Source organism: Rhamphochromis longiceps, linkage group LG16, assembly GCF_057381845.1.
Source record: "Rhamphochromis longiceps isolate RC_006_pf linkage group LG16, R_longiceps_female_GT1.1, whole genome shotgun sequence".
In the NCBI taxonomy this organism is placed as follows: Eukaryota; Metazoa; Chordata; class Actinopteri; order Cichliformes; family Cichlidae; genus Rhamphochromis; species Rhamphochromis longiceps.
The window spans coordinates 23,893,844-23,911,320 of record NC_140572.1 but is presented as its reverse complement, the minus strand read 5'-3'; the positions used below and the strand labels follow the sequence as shown (position 1 = coordinate 23,911,320).

Genomic DNA, 17,477 nt, shown 5'->3' with positions numbered 1-17,477 from the left:
TGTTTTCAGGATGTTTTTTGCTGAAACGATATCCCACCTTGTGGTCAGTATGTGGAAGTTCAGATGGATCCGAAATTCCGTCCAAACTATATAAAACAACATTATACTTTTTTCAGTATTTGTGCTCTGATTAGAATGGGAAGATAGCTGAATGCTAACAGATGTACTCAGTGAACTCTACTGTGCCAGATGCCAGATGGGCTGTGTTTTTCTCTTGCAGCATTATAGGAAGTTCATTTTGTTGCTAGGTTCACTGAGAATGAGAATATTAATGAGGCTGAAAGGATCCAGCAGGTTACGTGTAACTGTCTTTCTTCGTGTGTACAATGGCTAATATTTAACAATTGTAAAAGCAATGTTCTGTGAAAAATCTAATGTCTACATGCTCAGGGTGTAAACAGTTTTGTAACATGTCTTAAAATGCTGAGCCCTAATGGCAACATTATTTTATGTTGGGTTCAAAGCAAAGATGTTGCAGTTGTTGCCATGGCTTCATTTAATGATTTATGATACCAGGTTGATATAAAGTTCCTGAGGTAGGAAAGGACTCACGGTGCTTTAGCTGGCATTGAAGAAGAAGCTGTTGCAGTTGTGTACATAGATAGGGAACCACATGGATTTTGTCTACAGCTTTGGTGTGCAGGTTATACAGTACCTGCAGAACAACTACTGGCAATACCATGACTTCATTGATTTTGTGTCAGTAGTGGGTGACCCTCGTAATATTTTCTCTGTTTATTTCCCTCTCTGGTTCCATCTCAGTCACAATGTTGGCACCAAGATGATTTGGGTGGCTGTCATTGGAGACTGGTTCAACCTTATTTTTAAATGGTAAACCTACTCTTAGGTTAGCATTTGTATCTTTATTTTATGTATTTCTGAACTTTATTCTTATATTTTCTTTTGCAGGATTTTATTTGGGCACCGACCATACTGGTGGGTGCAAGAAACACCCTTCTACCACAATGATTCAAAACCACATTTGGACCAGTTTCATATAACTTGTGAAACAGGGCCAGGTTAGTATGCATGTACGAGTCAGGACTTAAAACTATTAAAGTGTAGAAAACTTTATTTAATGTTTTTCTGAACAGGCAGTCCATCTGGTCATGCCATGGGCTCATCATGCGTGTGGTATGTGATGATCACTTCTGCTTTAAATTTTGCTCGGCCTTCCCACGCCTCATCTGTACACAGCTTTCAAAGGTGAGAGGTTATATACATCTTTACAATTAAATTAGTTGTCTTGTCTTTTTTTAATATGTATTATTCCTACAGGTTTTGTCTTCTGAGGTCCTTTTTGTGGATGACTTTCTGGGTCATTCAGATAAGTGTTTGCATCTCCAGGATTTTTATTGCAACACACTTTCCACATCAAGTTATCCTCGGTGTTTTCACTGGTGTGTTCCACTCTGCTGTCAAAAAAATATCTGATATATCTGTTGTTTTGTGTTCGGACTAAAGACCTTTTTTCTTTCTTTAATGTGTAGGCATGCTGATTGCTGAGGCCTTTGATCACATCCCCTCAGTCTACAATGCAAGCTTGAAAGTTTACCTCCAAACCAACATTTTTCTTTTCTCTTTCGCTGTTTGCTTTTATTTGCTCTTTAAACTGTTGGATATCGATCCCATGTGGTCAGTCAGCAAAGCCAAGAAGTGGTGCGCTAACCCAGACTGGATCCATCTCGACACAACGCCTTTTGCCGGTCTGGTTAGAAACCTGGGAGCCTTGTTTGGGCTGGGCCTGGCAGTGAACTCTGAGATGTTCGTTCAGAGCTGCAAAGGGAAGAACGGCTGCAAAAGTATGTTTAAACTCATGTGCGTGACTGCAACGCTCACATTTCTGCAACTGTACAACTTTATTAAAATGCCCACTCACAATGAGGCTCTGTTTTATATACTGTCGTTCTGTAAAAGTGCTTCAATACCTCTCGGTGTGGTTGCTGTTATTCCTTACTGTGTTAATTTGCTCATCAGAGAGCATGAAGAGAGGAAGCTAGCTTAGACTGTGGAGCAGCTTTCAAGTTTTACAATATTACCCCCAACACTTATTGATCAAGGATATCAGCAAGGTTGAATGGTAGTGTTGGCAAACAAGTGTAAATATGTATGTGTATTATGGAGGTAATCACACGAGACTGAAACAGTGTATGTTTAAAAAAGTTGCATTTGTGGGTTTGAATAGCATGTTTTGAAATTTCCATTTGCTTGATCTGTTGCTTACCTGAGTCCATTCTATGGTGTTTGTTTTATATGTAAATCACAATAACTGTAAAGACTGTTCAATTTCTTATTAAAGAGTTTCTTTGGGACATTATACAACCCTGGAATCATTCGGGAGATGCTTTTGCCTGAAGTGTTTTCCCATTTTTTCCTTACGAATATCCATCCTTTTTAGGGTTTACGTCCGTGTTTAAGAGGTTACACACAAATTAGAGCACAAATGGTTTTTGAAAACTTCATTTTGACAGTTTACATCACAACAGCCTGAAACAAAATCAGACCTCCAGATTTTATTGTGACCTGTTAGCCCATCAGTTCTGTGTAAAAGTCAGCTAGATAACAAGTAAGATCCCTTACCACTGCAGCTCAGATGAAAGAACAGGTGAAATTTTAGATTGTCAGAAATGACAGTTTATCGATATTTATATCATGTCAGAAATGTCAGTTATAAAAGTATCATTTTTAGTTTTTAAGCACTTTAAATGTATGGACATACAGCTTGCTCTGCATGCATTGAATAATCTCTTGTAGCTCTCTTCAGGAAAACTTAGATATTAATCAGCCAAAATAAGTGAAGCAGAACAGAAGCTGTGATGTAACTAGATTAGGCAGATTAGGTAAACTCCCCAGCAGAACGTATTTCCACGTTTTTCTCCACCATCCCGGGTTGCTTAGCATCCAGCGGCACCTGAGGCTGGCTCTGAATTATGTAACTGTCCTAAGTGCGTAGGCTCCTCATTAAGCCCAGCTCGAAGAAACATCTGTGTGCCTGGGTGCTTTATTATCAACTGGTACTGAGGGTGCAGCAACAGAGAACCACTCAGCAGCCTGAACTCTGTCCACTCCAGCTCCAGCATAGTTAATATAAATATTTATGAAAACTAATTTGCCTAAGAAAAGAATTTTCTTTCAATACAGCTACAATTTAAAGGAGAACTTGCTTTAGGTATAAAGACCTCTGTTATTGGTTATGTTTAAATATAAAATGAAAAAAAAAAAAAGATTTCAGCACCCATGAGCAAAATATTTCCTCCTTACAGATAAAGTACTCTTTCTGACCTCAAAAGGTCCAAAGGTCCCAATTAAATGGTGGTTAGCGCTGCTGTGTCACAGCAAGACCGTCCTGGGTTCAAATACGTTTGCCAGATGGGGCCTTCTTTCTGGGTTAGGTTAACTGGCAATGAATTGGCTGTAGGTGATAATGGTTGTTTATCTCTCTGTATTAGCCCTGTAGTAGACCTATAACACATTCACTGTGTGCCCTGCCTTTTGCTCTCTGGGAGCTAGGATGGACTCCATGCTACCATCACATGAACTAGCTGAGTAGAAGAAAATAGATGCTTAAATATCCATAATAACTTCTATATGTGAAGTTTAAAACAATATAGTAAGATGTATTGTTTTAAACTGAAGAGAAATGTTGATATTTTGGTAAGAAAAAGCCGTACCAAAACATTAGAAATAGATTACTTTAATGATTGTATTATTATACAATTTTAAAATATATATATATATATATATTAAAAAAAAAAAAACAATAACTGTGGTTCAGTGATACAAACGTGGCTTAATACATGCAAAAGTCTTTATCCTCATCTTCTTCATTTATAAACACTCATTACAGGCAAATAAATATACAAAAAAGAGCTTTATCGTCACATAATTAATTGATAACAAAAACAGATTCTTGTGCGGTTTAGATCATTCCATTTGGTGTTATTTGGCAAAGTTTAGATGTGGAGTCGGTGGTATCCCAGTACTTATGGACAGATTTTATGGAGTTAAGTATATTAAACGTTTATGTGTCCTTCATAGTTTGGGGAAACCTGGAGATGAGTATCACTATTTATTTGAATATAGACAGAAATATCTGCCTGTATATTTTAGGTTAAGACCAAATGCTTATGAGATGGAGTTAATTAGCATTAAGGATATAATTGTACAGAGTAAACTGACAAATTTTGTAAAGAAATTGTATCTGTAATTGGACATGGGAGATTTGCTCATAGATGTGTTGATTTTAATGATGATGATGATGATGTGTACTGAAGAAAAGAAAATTTGTAGATTTTCTTTTTTTATCCTGGGAGGAGTTTTATGAAAACGAAGTAAAGTTGTGCATTTAAATGAGCAGGATATGAGGGACGATTTTCCAAATGGTTCAAGTTTGCAACTAAACGGCTCTGTAAATACAACAAGCTCAAATAATTCTAGCTGATCGGAGCACCTGTTGTGACCAGTTTGTAATAGGCGCCCCTCTTGGCCATGAGTTTATCATGTGTGCCTTGCTCGATGACAGCTCCATGAGACATCACAGCTATGATGTCTGCAGTCTGGATGGTTGACAGCCGGTGAGCGATGACGATGCAGGTTCGTCCTTTTCTTGCCTCATCCAGAGCAGTCTGCACGGTCTGCAGGACAAAAAATCTCTGTCATCAGCGAGTTCCTTTTGTGTGTCATGGATATATGATATGGATGTTTTGTCAAACTTTCATTTAAAAGACTAGATTAGAGGACTTAAAAGATACCTTTTCACTTTCAGTATCCAGGGCAGACGTGGCCTCATCTAACAGCAGGATCTTGGGGTTCCTGACAATAGCACGTGCAATAGCGATGCGTTGTTTCTGTCCTCTTGACAGCTGCGAGCCCTGGGCACCAACCTGAGTCTCATATTTCTACCAGTTTGAAAGAGAGAGAAAAGCAGCAAGTTATACTCTAAGTTCACCACAAGTCATCTTTAAAATGTGTGTTTGTTTGATTTTTTTTAGGATAGTAAACCTATACTAAGTGCATTTAGCATCTGGAAAACGCTTGTCTGCACATTCTGCCAGTTACCTTCTAAAAGGAACTACAGGCAATCAACGTCACATTCAATTTAGCTTTAATTCTGAATTTATGCTTAGTTCGCTTACTCAGCTTTCTTTTTAATCAAAAAATGACTGACCGGACAACATTTCAAGTCATTTCAGTCCTACTCACATCAGGAAGCGTCATCACAAAGTCGTGAAGATAAGCTTTCTTAGAAGCTTCAATAATCTCCTCCATGCTGACACTGCGGGTGTTATCTCCATATTGTATGTTCTCAGCTATACTGCAGTCAAACAAAACTGGCTCCTGGGACACTATCCCAATCTGAGATCTTAGGAAAGGCACATTGACTGAATGAGATGGGACGCCATCAATCACCTGAAAAGAAAAGGTGACACAGTTACAACAGAGCGAATGGTTTTGCTCACACTGAATACATTTTGTGTATCTGAAATTAACATTTAAATCAGTCAACACACACCACTTGCCCTTCATCAGGGTCATAGAACCTCTCCAGCAGTTGAACGCTTGTGCTTTTCCCGCAGCCGCTGCTCCCAACAAACGCCAAAGTCTGCCCGGGCTTCACAGACACACGGAGGCCCTTCAACACCTGGGTGTCCGGTCGTGTCGGATAGGTAAATTTGCAATTAAGGAAATTTATTTCTCCTCTGAAGTTTTTCTAAAGATGGATGACAAGATTCACAAAAGTAACACGGGCTACATCTTAAAACTCATGAACCATTTCAATGTACAGTTATTGACATTCACCAACCCATATCTCTCCATCTGACTGGCTTATGCTGATTTTAGGAACTCTGTCCAACAATTTGAAAAACTGGGCAGCAGCAGTTTTGGCTTTGGCATAATCTGGAGTGAACGAGGAAGCTCTGCCCAGTGCTGTCCCACTGATCACGACTGCTGAAATCACCCTGGGGAAACACATGACCACAGTGTTGATGTTTGGCAATCACATCACAAAGTTGAACATGTCAAAAAGCAAGATTTTTACCAACCTAAAAACAAACATATATTGCAGACCCTCAGCCCTGACCAGGAAGCCTCCATATCTAAATGAAGCAGCATAAGCCAAAAAGATGACACACTGAGCAAAGCCAAAACAGAGCCCATAGATGTTGGCTTTCTTCTTGGCAGACTTATAAGGCAATTCAAGTTTCTGCTCATACGAATCCACAAATGAGCTCTCTTTGGCCAAACCTGCAATGGTTCTGATGTTGGCAAGAGCCTCACTGGATACCTGTGGGAGAGAAATCACTTAACCGCAAGAAATTCAAAGCTGCCTGTGTACTGGTGTGATATTAAAATGGAAGATGAGCTTACCTGACCTGCTTCTTCCATTGCCTTCTTATCTTCATTTGCAAAACCTGTCAGCATCTTGGCTTGGAATACCCCAGACAGCCCAATGAGCGGCAGGAAGCACAAAATTACCAATGTTAATTTCCAGCTGAAGTAGAAGGCAATGATGAAAGAGACTCCTATGCTGGTCACTGAGTTAACAATCATGCCAATCTGGGATCCCGTTGCCTACAGAAATTATTCAAGCATGTTAAAAAATATTAAAAAACAAGATTTTAATTGTAAAACCAAACTGTGAAAACAATCCTGTAGTTTCCTACTTACCCCCTGAACCATGGATGCATCTGTGGCCAGTCTGGTGGTCAGAGCTCCAGGACTGTTTATAGGGTTATCAAACCAGCCAATCTCTTGTTTCAACATGGCCTGGAAGCCCACTTTTCTCAGGCGGCGCGTCAGAAGCTCTCCAGATTTAGCAAAAGAATATCCCTGTAATATTAAATGTGCACTGTAAAATACATAAAATACAGTATTGACCCTCTAACCACACATTGATTCTTACCATTACTCTGTACTCAGTTCATTTTAAAATTGATTTATACAGCGCCTAATCAGAACAACAGTCGCCTCAAGGCATTTTATATTGTAAGATAACCCCTAACCCTATTTTATCCAATCTGCTAACCTTCTTCAGAAAAATTATGGCCCTTTTTCCCTTCCCATGGCCCTTTAACATAAACCAGTGACACACTCCGGGGCCTGATCAACCCTGGCAGGGCCTCTTTGGATGACGGTGTCTAGTGATAATGGCCGAAACACCCGATGAATCCAAGGTCCACTACTGACGATGTGTCCCAAATTTTAATATGATAATTTAGATCAGATCTCTAATCCCTAAACCTAACCAAGGAAAAATGGCAGATTATCTTGGGTAAAAGAACGAAAGTTGAGGCACACAACAATGTGTGCCGCTGGTAAAGTTTCTGTGCTGCTTTTCCTCATAACAGCCATCCCCCAAGATTTTCTCCATTTAAAGCAATGCATTGTCAGGGATTGTAACATCTAGTCCTTTTAATGAACCCGATTTATGATGACAATGTCAGACCTTTGGATCTTGTACTGTGGTTTGAATGGTGTTTGTGTGTTTTCTGTTGGAGAGGAAAGCAAATGTCCCCTCACTGGTACATTAAAGATTTACTCTGCTCCACTCTAATTTAATAACGCTACCAACAGTTTTGTTTTGGGTATTTATGTTGCCTTTGCTTCTGTGCAGTAAAGAAACCACAGTATAATTAAAACCCACGTTGCCAAGCCCCACCTGTTTTAGCTATCTTGACTCTGTTATGACTGCTTTCATGGCACGCGCAGGCAATTCAGTCATCAGATAGCCACACACATGTAGAACATGTGCAGAAAGGCAGGCGTTGTTCACATGTCGCCTGTATAATTCTTCATTTTTGTCATACCTATCACATTATTGCAGTTCATCTTCTTCTAGAGACATAAACAATTTCTCCACAACTGCTATTCTAGATTATGTTTTGTTTTTAATATGTCTAAAATTGCAACAGCATACCTGTAAAAACTGTGAAATGAAACTAGCCACGGCCACGATGCAGAACAGAACACATATCCCATTGATCTGTTTCCTCTGTTCATTCAAGTCCTGAATTGCAAAAGTCTGTAAAAACAAATACCGGTGAAATATTTTAGCCCATGCTCAAACCAGCTGTACATGTAAAAGATGACATGCGTTCTTCATGAGAACAGCTCTTACCCCAAGAATCTGGCTGAACAAGATGGCATATATGGGGTTGACAGAGCCATTGACCGCAGCTCCCAGTGAGCCAAGCAGCATGTAGGGCCATTCCTGCTGATTGTACTTAAGGATACGTGCAACTGGAGCAGGCTCTACATGTTCTTCCACATCATTTTGTTGCTGTTAAAAGATATGTGTAAGGACCATTGTTTTTCATAGAACAGTTATTAATTGTCTTGGCATATTACATAGCACGAGAGGAATCTCTGTACATTTTCTGATTTGATATTCGTGTCCGTAGCAATCTTGAGGCTGCCTGATAGTGCATCAGGGACAAAGTCATTTGACAACTGGCTCCAAGATCGCAGCCGCAGAGAGCTCCTGCAGGTGTAATATAGAGAATATCAAAGTATTTTCTTACTGATGATCTTTTCCCATGATCTCCTTCAAGTGGACTTACTGTACCTTTTACTGGATCTACGGCTTCCACGGCTAAACCCCCCTGCTTTTAGAGCAAAGTCTTCTTCAGGAGCTTCACTGATCACATCTGGAAGTAAAACAATCAAGCATTAAAGTTTCCTTTGAGATTTGACAAACACAAGAAATAACTATAACATACTTTAAAGGATTTCCCCTTTGAAATGCATTTAATGTTTGGCCTTGACTGAAGCCATTAATTCAGCATAAGCATAGGTCCAGTTCTTTTGTGGCATTTAAGCTGCATATGGCCAAGACAGCACCACAGCACCAAAGCTGTAAGTGTCATGAACAACCTAAGGCCCAAACCTTTTGCTATGTTGCTATGTGACTGAGAGCTTTGAAATGTGCTCTTTCAACCAGGCAGGAAGGTCTTATTTGCATGCGATAGTGTGGAACAGCACAATAGGAGGTGTACATGGTGTAAAGGGTGCAGAACTTTTAATTATGCGTCATCACAATGTAAAGCAACTACACTCTCTAACTGTATCAGACAAACAACAGGCAGCCAACTTGTTATCCTGAATTTCCAACCGTGCATGACAATCTCTGTCTAGTCCAGGTAAATATGTCTTCAACAGGGAAAAACATACAAAATGAATTTGAGAAATCACCAAAGGTTGGAACATATTCTCTATCAGATTAAATTTAGTTCTAAATTTAAATGTTTAAATTTAATTTAAATGTTCTACATCATATTCTGGACATATTTGGGCATTTGATTTTGTTTAACATTTGAAGATTATACCATAAATTTTGATCCACGCATTTTCATTTTCTTGTACCAAAAGTCCAAATCTAGTAATTGACAGACCACATGAATCCTACCACTAGTTGTGTTGGTTTGGCCTTGGCTTTGCAGGGTGACCAGAGTGAAGTAGACGCCTTGCTTCCCCAGTAACTCGCTGTGTGTTCCTCTCTCCACAGCCTGCCCGTGCTCAAATCCTATAATAACATCTGCATTTCTAATCGTGGAAAGACGATGAGCTATAGAAATCGTCGTCCTGCCTGTGCGCACCTGCAGATATGGTTGTTATTAGGGTGTCAGTCCCCTAAACAAGATGCTAATGAAGTCAAAATGTATGAAATATAAAAAATGGCTCACGTTATCCAGTGCTTCCTGGACTATAGCTTCACTTTCATTGTCCAGGGCAGATGTGGCCATATCCAGCAAGAGGATCTTGGGGTTTCGGATGAGCGCACGAGCTATGGCAATACGCTGCTTCTGCCCTCCGCTCATCTGGCCTCCACCTTCACCCACCATAGTTTCAAATTTCTGGAGTATAAGAGTAAAATTACAGCACATGACTGTAAAACTGCTGTAACTTCTGCAATTGTGCTGTATATCATTTTTAAATGTACCTGTGGTAGCTCCATAATAAAATTGTAGGCATTAGCCTCTTTTGCCGCCTGGATAATGTCGTCCACGGTTACTCCAGGTCGACCAAATCGGATGTTCTCTGCAATGGTGGTAGCAAACAGCACTGGCTCCTGCTCAACAATCCCAATTAGAGATCGTAGCCACTGGATGTTCAAAGTACGGATGTCATGACCGTCCAAAGTCACCTAAGAAGGATATTTTATTACAAGACGTTACAACAAAGCCCCCAAACATCTCATTGCCTGTGTCTGAAAAGTTTCTCAGATAGTTACCGTTCCTTCCTTTGGGTCATAAAACCTTTGAATGAGCTGGACTGTGGTGCTCTTTCCAGATCCACTTGGTCCAACAAATGCGGTGGTTTCTCCTGCTCTGATCTGCATGCTCAGATTATCTAAAATCTGAAAAAGGTTGTTGACTTTCAGTGCGTGTAAAATTGAAACATGACAGAACAAATATCAAGCAAAGAATGTTACCTTGACGTCAGGCCGGGATGGGTAGTAGAAAGTGATATTGTGGAACTCAATATCACCTTTTACTTTGTCTAATTTGTGACCTTCTTCTGATAGACAATCAATTTCCGGTTCCTGTGAAAGTAGCAACAAATAAACTTTATTCATTATTTTAACATTGACTAATTTGGTTCTTCTGGTTATGTAAGTTAGCTGGTTTTACCCGGTCAATTGTCTCAAAGATACTCTTTGCAGCAGCGCGACCAGAAGCGAAGGCCTCCAGGCACGGTGAGGCCTGGCCAAGGTTCATTGCTGCCATGAGTACACCAAAGAAAACCTAAAACAAACACAGCAGCATTAAAAGTCAGCAGTTTTCCATCTTTGTATTCTACAGAGTATTACCATTTAGAATTTAATATTTCATACCTGAATAAGAGTACCAGCCGTCATCTCCTTAGTGTCGATGACCAGTTTAGATCCGTACCAAAAGGCCAGACCATAGCAGAGGAAAATGATGCACCACAGGTATCCCTGAAACACTCCTATGATTGTTCCTTTTTTAACTCCCCAATTTTGAGCTTCCACAAGGTTTCTGTCATACCTGTGCAAAATTTGTATTTTAGCATCATTACAAATAAAAGTATTAGCATTTATATTGTACTACAAAATACCTTTCAGCTTCTTTTTCCTCCCCTCCAAAAGCTGCTACCGTTCTGATGGATGACAGGACCTCATCAGCCACGGCCCCTGCCTTTGCATAGGCTTTAAGCTCTCGTCCTGTCAGTCTGGCCACAGCCTGCAGGAACCAGGAAGAAAAATGCATAAAATAAAAACATATCAAAGCTTAAACATAACAGGAAAAAAGGTATCTATCCACCAACTGCCAACTGACTATCAAACGCTTACCATAGCCATCAGTCCAGCACCTATACCTATCAGAGGGCTCACTGCTATGACCACCAGAGTCAGCTTCCACCCACCAATGAACCCAACCATGAAGCCAAAAACAAATGTAGAGATCCTCTCAATAAATATAGACACCTGATCAGCAATGGCACTGTTAATCTTGTTGATATCGCTATAAAAAGAAAAAAGCAACAGAATGTGTAAAAACATGTTGAGCAAAACAGTGATAACAGGCTGATCAGCAGGCAGAGAGAGACACAACGTACTCAGATATCCTCGTGTTTAGTTCACCCACAGAGTTGCAGTCGAACCATCCAATCTCCATTCGCATTACTTTTCTGAAATAAGTCTTTCGAATTCTCTGTGTTTGCTTTGCAGCCGCCGTCACCCAGAATGCAATCTAAAATGTGATTTTTTTAAAAAGACATCACATTATACAGACACAAGCCATGCATTTTCAGAAAGGATTTAAACAAACTCCATATTTTTATTCTTTAATTCAGGATTACTCCTTATTCTGGTTCTTGGTGCAGCTCATCAGTTTGTCCACTACCTGAAACAAACCTTTCCCTTTCAGGAAACTTTTCTTCTGATTGGCTGCCCTTTATATTGAGAAGGTGTGAGCAGCACATGGAGGGGGGATGCTGTTCTTACACAGCCATGAGCCTGAGATGACCGTGTTAAAAATACCCTCTCTCATTAACAGCACAAAGGCCAACAGCTGATAGTAAATGGTCTTAAATTGAGTGCTAAGTGGATGTTTGAAATTATTCACCAGAAGCGACAAAAAAGAATCAAAAATTAAAGCTGAGTATGTAACATGCATACTTACCTGAAAGTAACTAACAATCAGAACACCGAATCCAATCCCAACATAGTAATATGCAAACAAGGTCATCTGTGCTTCAATATCCACCCTACCAAGAGAACAAAAATGAGTAGCAGTAACAACAATAACTCTTTACTGTAGCAACAATCTCATCTGGAATAAACAAATGACTTACCCGCAGTAGAGTGTGGTGTTTTCATCCGTTTCATACACGGTGTCGTTAACCCAGTAAATAGTATTGTTGTTGCAAGTCTTGTTGGGATCTTTCAGCTCTTGGACCTCGCGCTCATAATCCACAAATGTGTTTGTCATCATGCCATAAACGAGGAGCATGAGCGGTGAGGCTGCGCCGTGTACAAGGGCACACACACTCCCCACCACCATCATCACGATGTCTTTCCAAGTGGCAAATCGGAACTGAAAATGGGAAATTGTGGATTTGTGCTTGTGGGAATAAAGAATGTTTCGTGCTTATCTACCTTTTTTTTTTTTGATGATTCAAAAGCAAAGGTAAGGAAAAGAACAAGCTTTTATAGAGTCATGGAAAAAATATTTACCAGCTGAAAGTATCCAACACTCAGAGCATTTTCTTTTTTCTTCTCTTCCCTGTAAAACATGTAAATAACCTATGACTGTAAATGACAGAAAAACTGCAAACACATAGCATGTTAATGTCTCCCAACCCAAACTTACCCATTTTGACTGTCATCTGAAAAGAAGGGAAATTATAATTAGAGTAATTGCTTAGCTTTTTTAAGCAAAACTATTAGTAAGATATATGTAATGATATTTAGTCCTTTTTTTTTCCACTAAAAGTAACTCACTCACCTTCTTTATCTGCAAGTGGGGGTGATGTAAGACTGACCTTCTTCTTCATTTTTGTCGCTCTGACTCAGGCAGTTGTATACTTACTTTCTGTGGATAGAAAAGTTAAACATTGGAATAAATATCAGTGTAACTTAATATACTTTAAATGTAATGTAAATGAGGCAAGTTACACTGTATTTTATTGGCACAAACAGACAGGAAAAAGGATGACATGATCTGCTGAGAATTCAATAATTTCAGACAAGCTGATAGCATGTGGGTTGAATTAACTTCTTTTTATCGTGCTGTCTTGTTCATTGTTTTCAATTTTTATCCAGCTGCTTGGACATACGAAGGACAAGGGAAATATTTCAGCAGCACATTACTCTGCACAGGTCAGGATACCAATATAAATGATAAAAGATTAAAACACAACAAACAACATGAATAAGTATTAATGGGTTTAATAAACCACTCTGGGTCTTAAATCAGTGTATCAGAATCCAAATACCTGGACTTCCTGGCGATTCTCTGCTTTCTTACGAAACCCACCAACAACGCTGAGGTTCTTCAGAGGAATGTCCTATCTCACACTCAGGTTAACCTATGCCTCCCCTTTTATACTATCTACTCCTCCATTAGACTGATAAACGTCAGCAATATTTGCTGACATTTGCAAGTCTTTGCAAGACAAATTTTAACTAAGTGAAGTCAGTTTATGCCTCCTGCCTCTAGGCTGATTCCTTTATTTTAAGAACAAATTCTAACATTTTCAGAAATTATAAGGTTATGAAAGAAAAAGAAAAGAAAACATCCTTTAAGGCAAATGTATTAACTTGTTATCAGAAGTGATTGTAAAAAGGGTTTAATGACCGCGGGGACATTCATTATGAGTAGGAGTTCAGTCTGTAATTTGTGTCTTTGTGAAATTTTGATCCCCACCTTTCATTAGCAGTCATTAAAAAAATTCTTTACAAAACTTTTATTATTTGCAAATTTCAATGAACAAGTGAGAGCGAAGAAATAAGCTAATTACAAACTCTTCTACTGCTAATTCTAAAGCTGGTTATGCTTATATGAATTACATCATTAGAATACATTTAAATGTTTGTTAGCCACCTGTCTCCTTTACATAACTGCAACTGTTTTGGTAGCAGTGTGAGCTTCCTCAATTTTGATTTTTAAAAGTGTTGATACGTCATAACAAACACAATTCTATCTCAGGTTGGAAGAACAAATCCTTGTAAATAAGCAGAATCTCAGGGAAGGAGTGAGGATATAGGGGTTAGCGTTTGTGGGATGGTGATGAAGGGCCTGGTTTTGGAATTTGCTCCTGCTTTACAGCAGCTTATTGTTCACAACACCGGTGATTGATAATAGCACAGGTAGGACAGGGCTCCACTCCGTCAGAGCTCCTGTGTTCTTACACTCTTACCCAACTTACACTTACAGCTACTATTCTTAAACGTTTAAATACTTTAAATAATGTAATTGTTAGTGTAAAACATAATGATGAAATGATAAATACTTAAATAGACAGTAATATGGGGCTGAGGCTCCTGGAAAAGACTATGAAATAATGGAAATTTACCATCAGATAAAAATACCTAAATACAGAAAATTTCTGTATTTTTACGAGATAAGACATTAAAATACACTTGTTTTAGCTTTATATTTACATGAAATCTTGTGAATTTAAACAGGCTTTGTTAATAAAATATAGCTACACGTGTAAAAACAATGAAATCACCCCATAATGTGGTCAAACACTCATCTAGTAAAATCAGTGGAGCCTGAAATTTCAAAAACGTATTGTTATTAGTTGAGCTTTATTGTGTAATTGTTTTTAAAGAATTGTGTTAAAACTTTTATTCCATAATTAATGTAAAAATATATATATCTACACATTAAACAAAAGTCAAAATACTTTTATTAAACTAGTAACTGGGTTTAAAAATACAGCATTTACTGTTCATTTTGGATTATATGAACAGTATAATAGGTTTTTATGTGTGTTCAAACAAAAAGTTAATGGATTTACCCTCTTACAAATATCCAGAAAATGTTATTATAATTACAGTATACTGTTATTTACAAAGCTTATCGAGTAATTACTTATGGATGTCAATATTGAAAGAGCTGAGCTTAATGAAACACTAACTTTACTTTGTGTAATAATGCCTTAACACTACTGCAATATGACATTAATACTGTTGAGTTTGCTTTAGCTGTCCTTAAAAACATTTGACAGTTTAAAGAAATCTGCAGCTGTAAAACCACTTGACCACTTGAATGATGATATTGTGTTTTATAACATCAGCTTTGTACCATAAGGACACGCTTCGTTCCTGTGCCTCAACATTTAATTCTGGTAGCAAACAGAAAACGACAGAAAACTTCTCACAATAATACAAATGTATTAGGTTGTTATCATAAGTGATTGTAAAAAGGGTTTAATGACCGTGGGGACATTCATTATGGGTAAGAGTTCAGTCTGTAATTTACAACATCATTGTGTAATTTTGATCCCTGTCCTTTATTAACAGTCATTAAAATTGTCTTCACAAAACTTTTATTATTCATAAACTTCAATGTACAAGTGAGAGCGAATGAAAAAGCCAAGCACTAAATGTTCTAGTGCTAATTTTTAAAGCTGATTATACTAATTTTTTTTTATTGTTGATTGTTCTCAACACAGGTGAATGATAAAAGCACAGGAAGGTCGGGGCTGTCAGAGCTCCAGTGATTAATCTTACATGAACACCTGCTATCAAATATTCTTAAATAATTACTGTACTTTAGATTTAAATGTTTACAATGATAAGTCTTAAACAGTTAGGACACACTTACTTCCTGTCCCCCAACACTTCATTTTGTTAACAAATAGACCACATCAGAAAACTTTTATAATAATGTGCTATAAAAAACAAAACTGTTCTTTTTAAATAGCTTTTAATGAACCATAACAAACACACAGAATTGAAATGAAAAACCCTAAATTTAGAGTCACACTGAACATGGCAAGTTTCCCTGGTGCTGCAGACACTTCAAAGGTGTTTGGACACCTGTTATTTTTCAATCTAGGTGCAACTGACAACAGGTACAGTTAAGATTTGCTGTGAAAAAGTGCAGGTGTAGTCTAGCTCTACCAGGATAACACATAGGTGCAAGGTGATTTTCTCTGTCTAAAAGCACAGAGAAAATCTAATACATGAGGAATGGAAGACAGGAAAGAACTGAAGAAAGGCATCAACTAAGCTTTGGGACCAATGTCTTTGTGCAAAGAGGAAGACAACAAACAATGCCAGTCCTTTTAGTGAAACCTGTGGTCACAGTCCAACACCATGCAAATTGACCAACATTCCTCAGAGAATACCAGAACTGGCTGGCATGCCAGTCTCTTCACAAATGAGAAGAGGTTCACATATTTCTTAGGGGAAGATGACCGCCAGCCATCTGCTCAAAGTGTTCTTCTTCCCTTTATCATCTTTCCTTTTATCTTGAAGGCAGCTGTTGAATTAAATATAAACATAAAGAGACAAATGACTGCTTAAAAAAGAAGTGAGAATCGTTTTAAACAGGAATAATAATGATGATGCAGTAAAAATGATTAGAATTAACACTGAAAGACTACATGGAGGGAACACTGAAGGAAAAACTTAGTTTATTATCAAGACTGCATTAACTAGTGCTTTTCAAAAGTATCTATAAAGGTTTCCCTGCAAAGTTTTACATTATGACACAAAAGATGCAACTGAAGGTGACAGTGAGCAAGTACCAATCACCAATAGCAAAGCTATTGGTGATTGGTACTGCTATTACTTAGATTTGCTAAGACCACCCTCACCTTAATATCATTTACTAATATATGAAGATTGAAAACAATTATACCCTTGTTCAAACTCCTACATTATACAACATATCTGAATGAACAAACTCATGTAAAATTACAGAAACTTTATTTCTTTTTCTTTTTGTCTTATTTTGCCATTTTACACTCAGTGCATCAAATTTAGATATGCATTTACGGCATAAAACTGGAAATTAACACCTTTATCTTCTAAATAAACATAAAATATTTGGGAAATTATTTTAAACATTTTTTCTTATTTTTACAGTCTTTTTGTGTGTGATAATGTTTTAAAAATCCGTAAAAATGTAAAACAAACAAACAAACAAACATATATATTCTATATATTCATAGTACAGTTTTTTGTGGTATTTTATATTAGACATTAGTCGATATACAGACAGTTTTTTTGTAATTTTATTGATATTTCACACATTCAAAAATAACAAGACATTTCTGTAAAGTGTCAACATTCAGGTAAATTTGGGGGGGGGGGGTCTTAACACTGTTTAGGTTAGCTTAGCACAGACTGGAAACCAGCCTACTGTGGCTTGAACGGTAATAAAATGCACCTCCAAAACCTCCCAAAGCTCAGTAATTAACATATCGTTGCTTGACTGGTACAGTATGTTAGAGCTGGAGGCGGGCTGTGGTTATCACATTACTTCTGAAATGGG

General features: G+C 38.1%; 2 protein-coding genes across 2 annotated transcripts; one reads left to right on the top strand and one right to left on the bottom strand.

Annotated features, from left to right (window-relative positions):
- The first annotated feature begins 6 nt into the window (after positions 1-6).
- Positions 7-2,302, top strand: LOC146651172 (glucose-6-phosphatase 2-like). Its single transcript, XM_085383474.1, has 5 exons — positions 7-831; positions 910-1,019; positions 1,095-1,206; positions 1,279-1,400; positions 1,491-2,302. Exons 1-5 carry the CDS (start codon positions 614-616, stop codon positions 2,003-2,005), a joined length of 1,077 nt encoding a protein of 358 aa, XP_085239600.1. The 5' UTR covers positions 7-613; the 3' UTR covers positions 2,006-2,302.
- Positions 2,303-3,770: 1,468 nt separating this feature from the next.
- Positions 3,771-12,223, bottom strand: abcb11a (ATP-binding cassette, sub-family B (MDR/TAP), member 11a). The gene is made up of 23 exons (XM_085383633.1): positions 12,147-12,223; positions 11,581-11,714; positions 11,315-11,486; positions 11,080-11,204; positions 10,835-11,009; positions 10,632-10,745; positions 10,433-10,543; positions 10,232-10,357; positions 9,941-10,144; positions 9,684-9,854; positions 9,407-9,596; positions 8,558-8,648; positions 8,374-8,482; positions 8,120-8,281; positions 7,919-8,023; positions 6,670-6,831; positions 6,370-6,573; positions 6,045-6,286; positions 5,804-5,960; positions 5,513-5,710; positions 5,203-5,409; positions 4,752-4,898; positions 3,771-4,634 (listed from the first exon to the last, which is right to left on the bottom strand). The coding sequence occupies exons 1-23, from the start codon at positions 12,210-12,212 to the stop codon at positions 4,434-4,436; spliced, it is 3,573 nt and encodes a 1,190-aa protein (XP_085239759.1). The 5' UTR covers positions 12,213-12,223; the 3' UTR covers positions 3,771-4,433.
- Between the last annotated feature and the right edge of the window lie 5,254 nt (positions 12,224-17,477).

Bases quoted from the DNA above. Each gene is read 5' to 3' on its own strand.
- LOC146651172 (XM_085383474.1), top strand. From the start codon at position 614: ATGGATTTTGTCTACAGCTTTGGTGTGCAGGTTATACAGTACCTGCAG. The intron at 832-909 runs GTAAACCTACTC...TTTCTTTTGCAG, and splicing joins TTCAACCTTATTTTTAAATG to GATTTTATTTGGGCACCGAC. The intron at 1,020-1,094 runs GTTAGTATGCAT...TTTTCTGAACAG, and splicing joins AACTTGTGAAACAGGGCCAG to GCAGTCCATCTGGTCATGCC.
- abcb11a (XM_085383633.1), bottom strand. From the start codon at position 12,212: ATGACCTTGTTTGCATATTACTATGTTGGGATTGGATTCGGTGTTCTG. The intron at 10,358-10,432 runs GTAACATTCTTT...AACCTTTTTCAG, and splicing joins CATCCCGGCCTGACGTCAAG to ATTTTAGATAATCTGAGCAT. The intron at 8,483-8,557 runs GTCCACTTGAAG...TTACACCTGCAG, and splicing joins TCCAGTAAAAGGTACAGTAA to GAGCTCTCTGCGGCTGCGAT.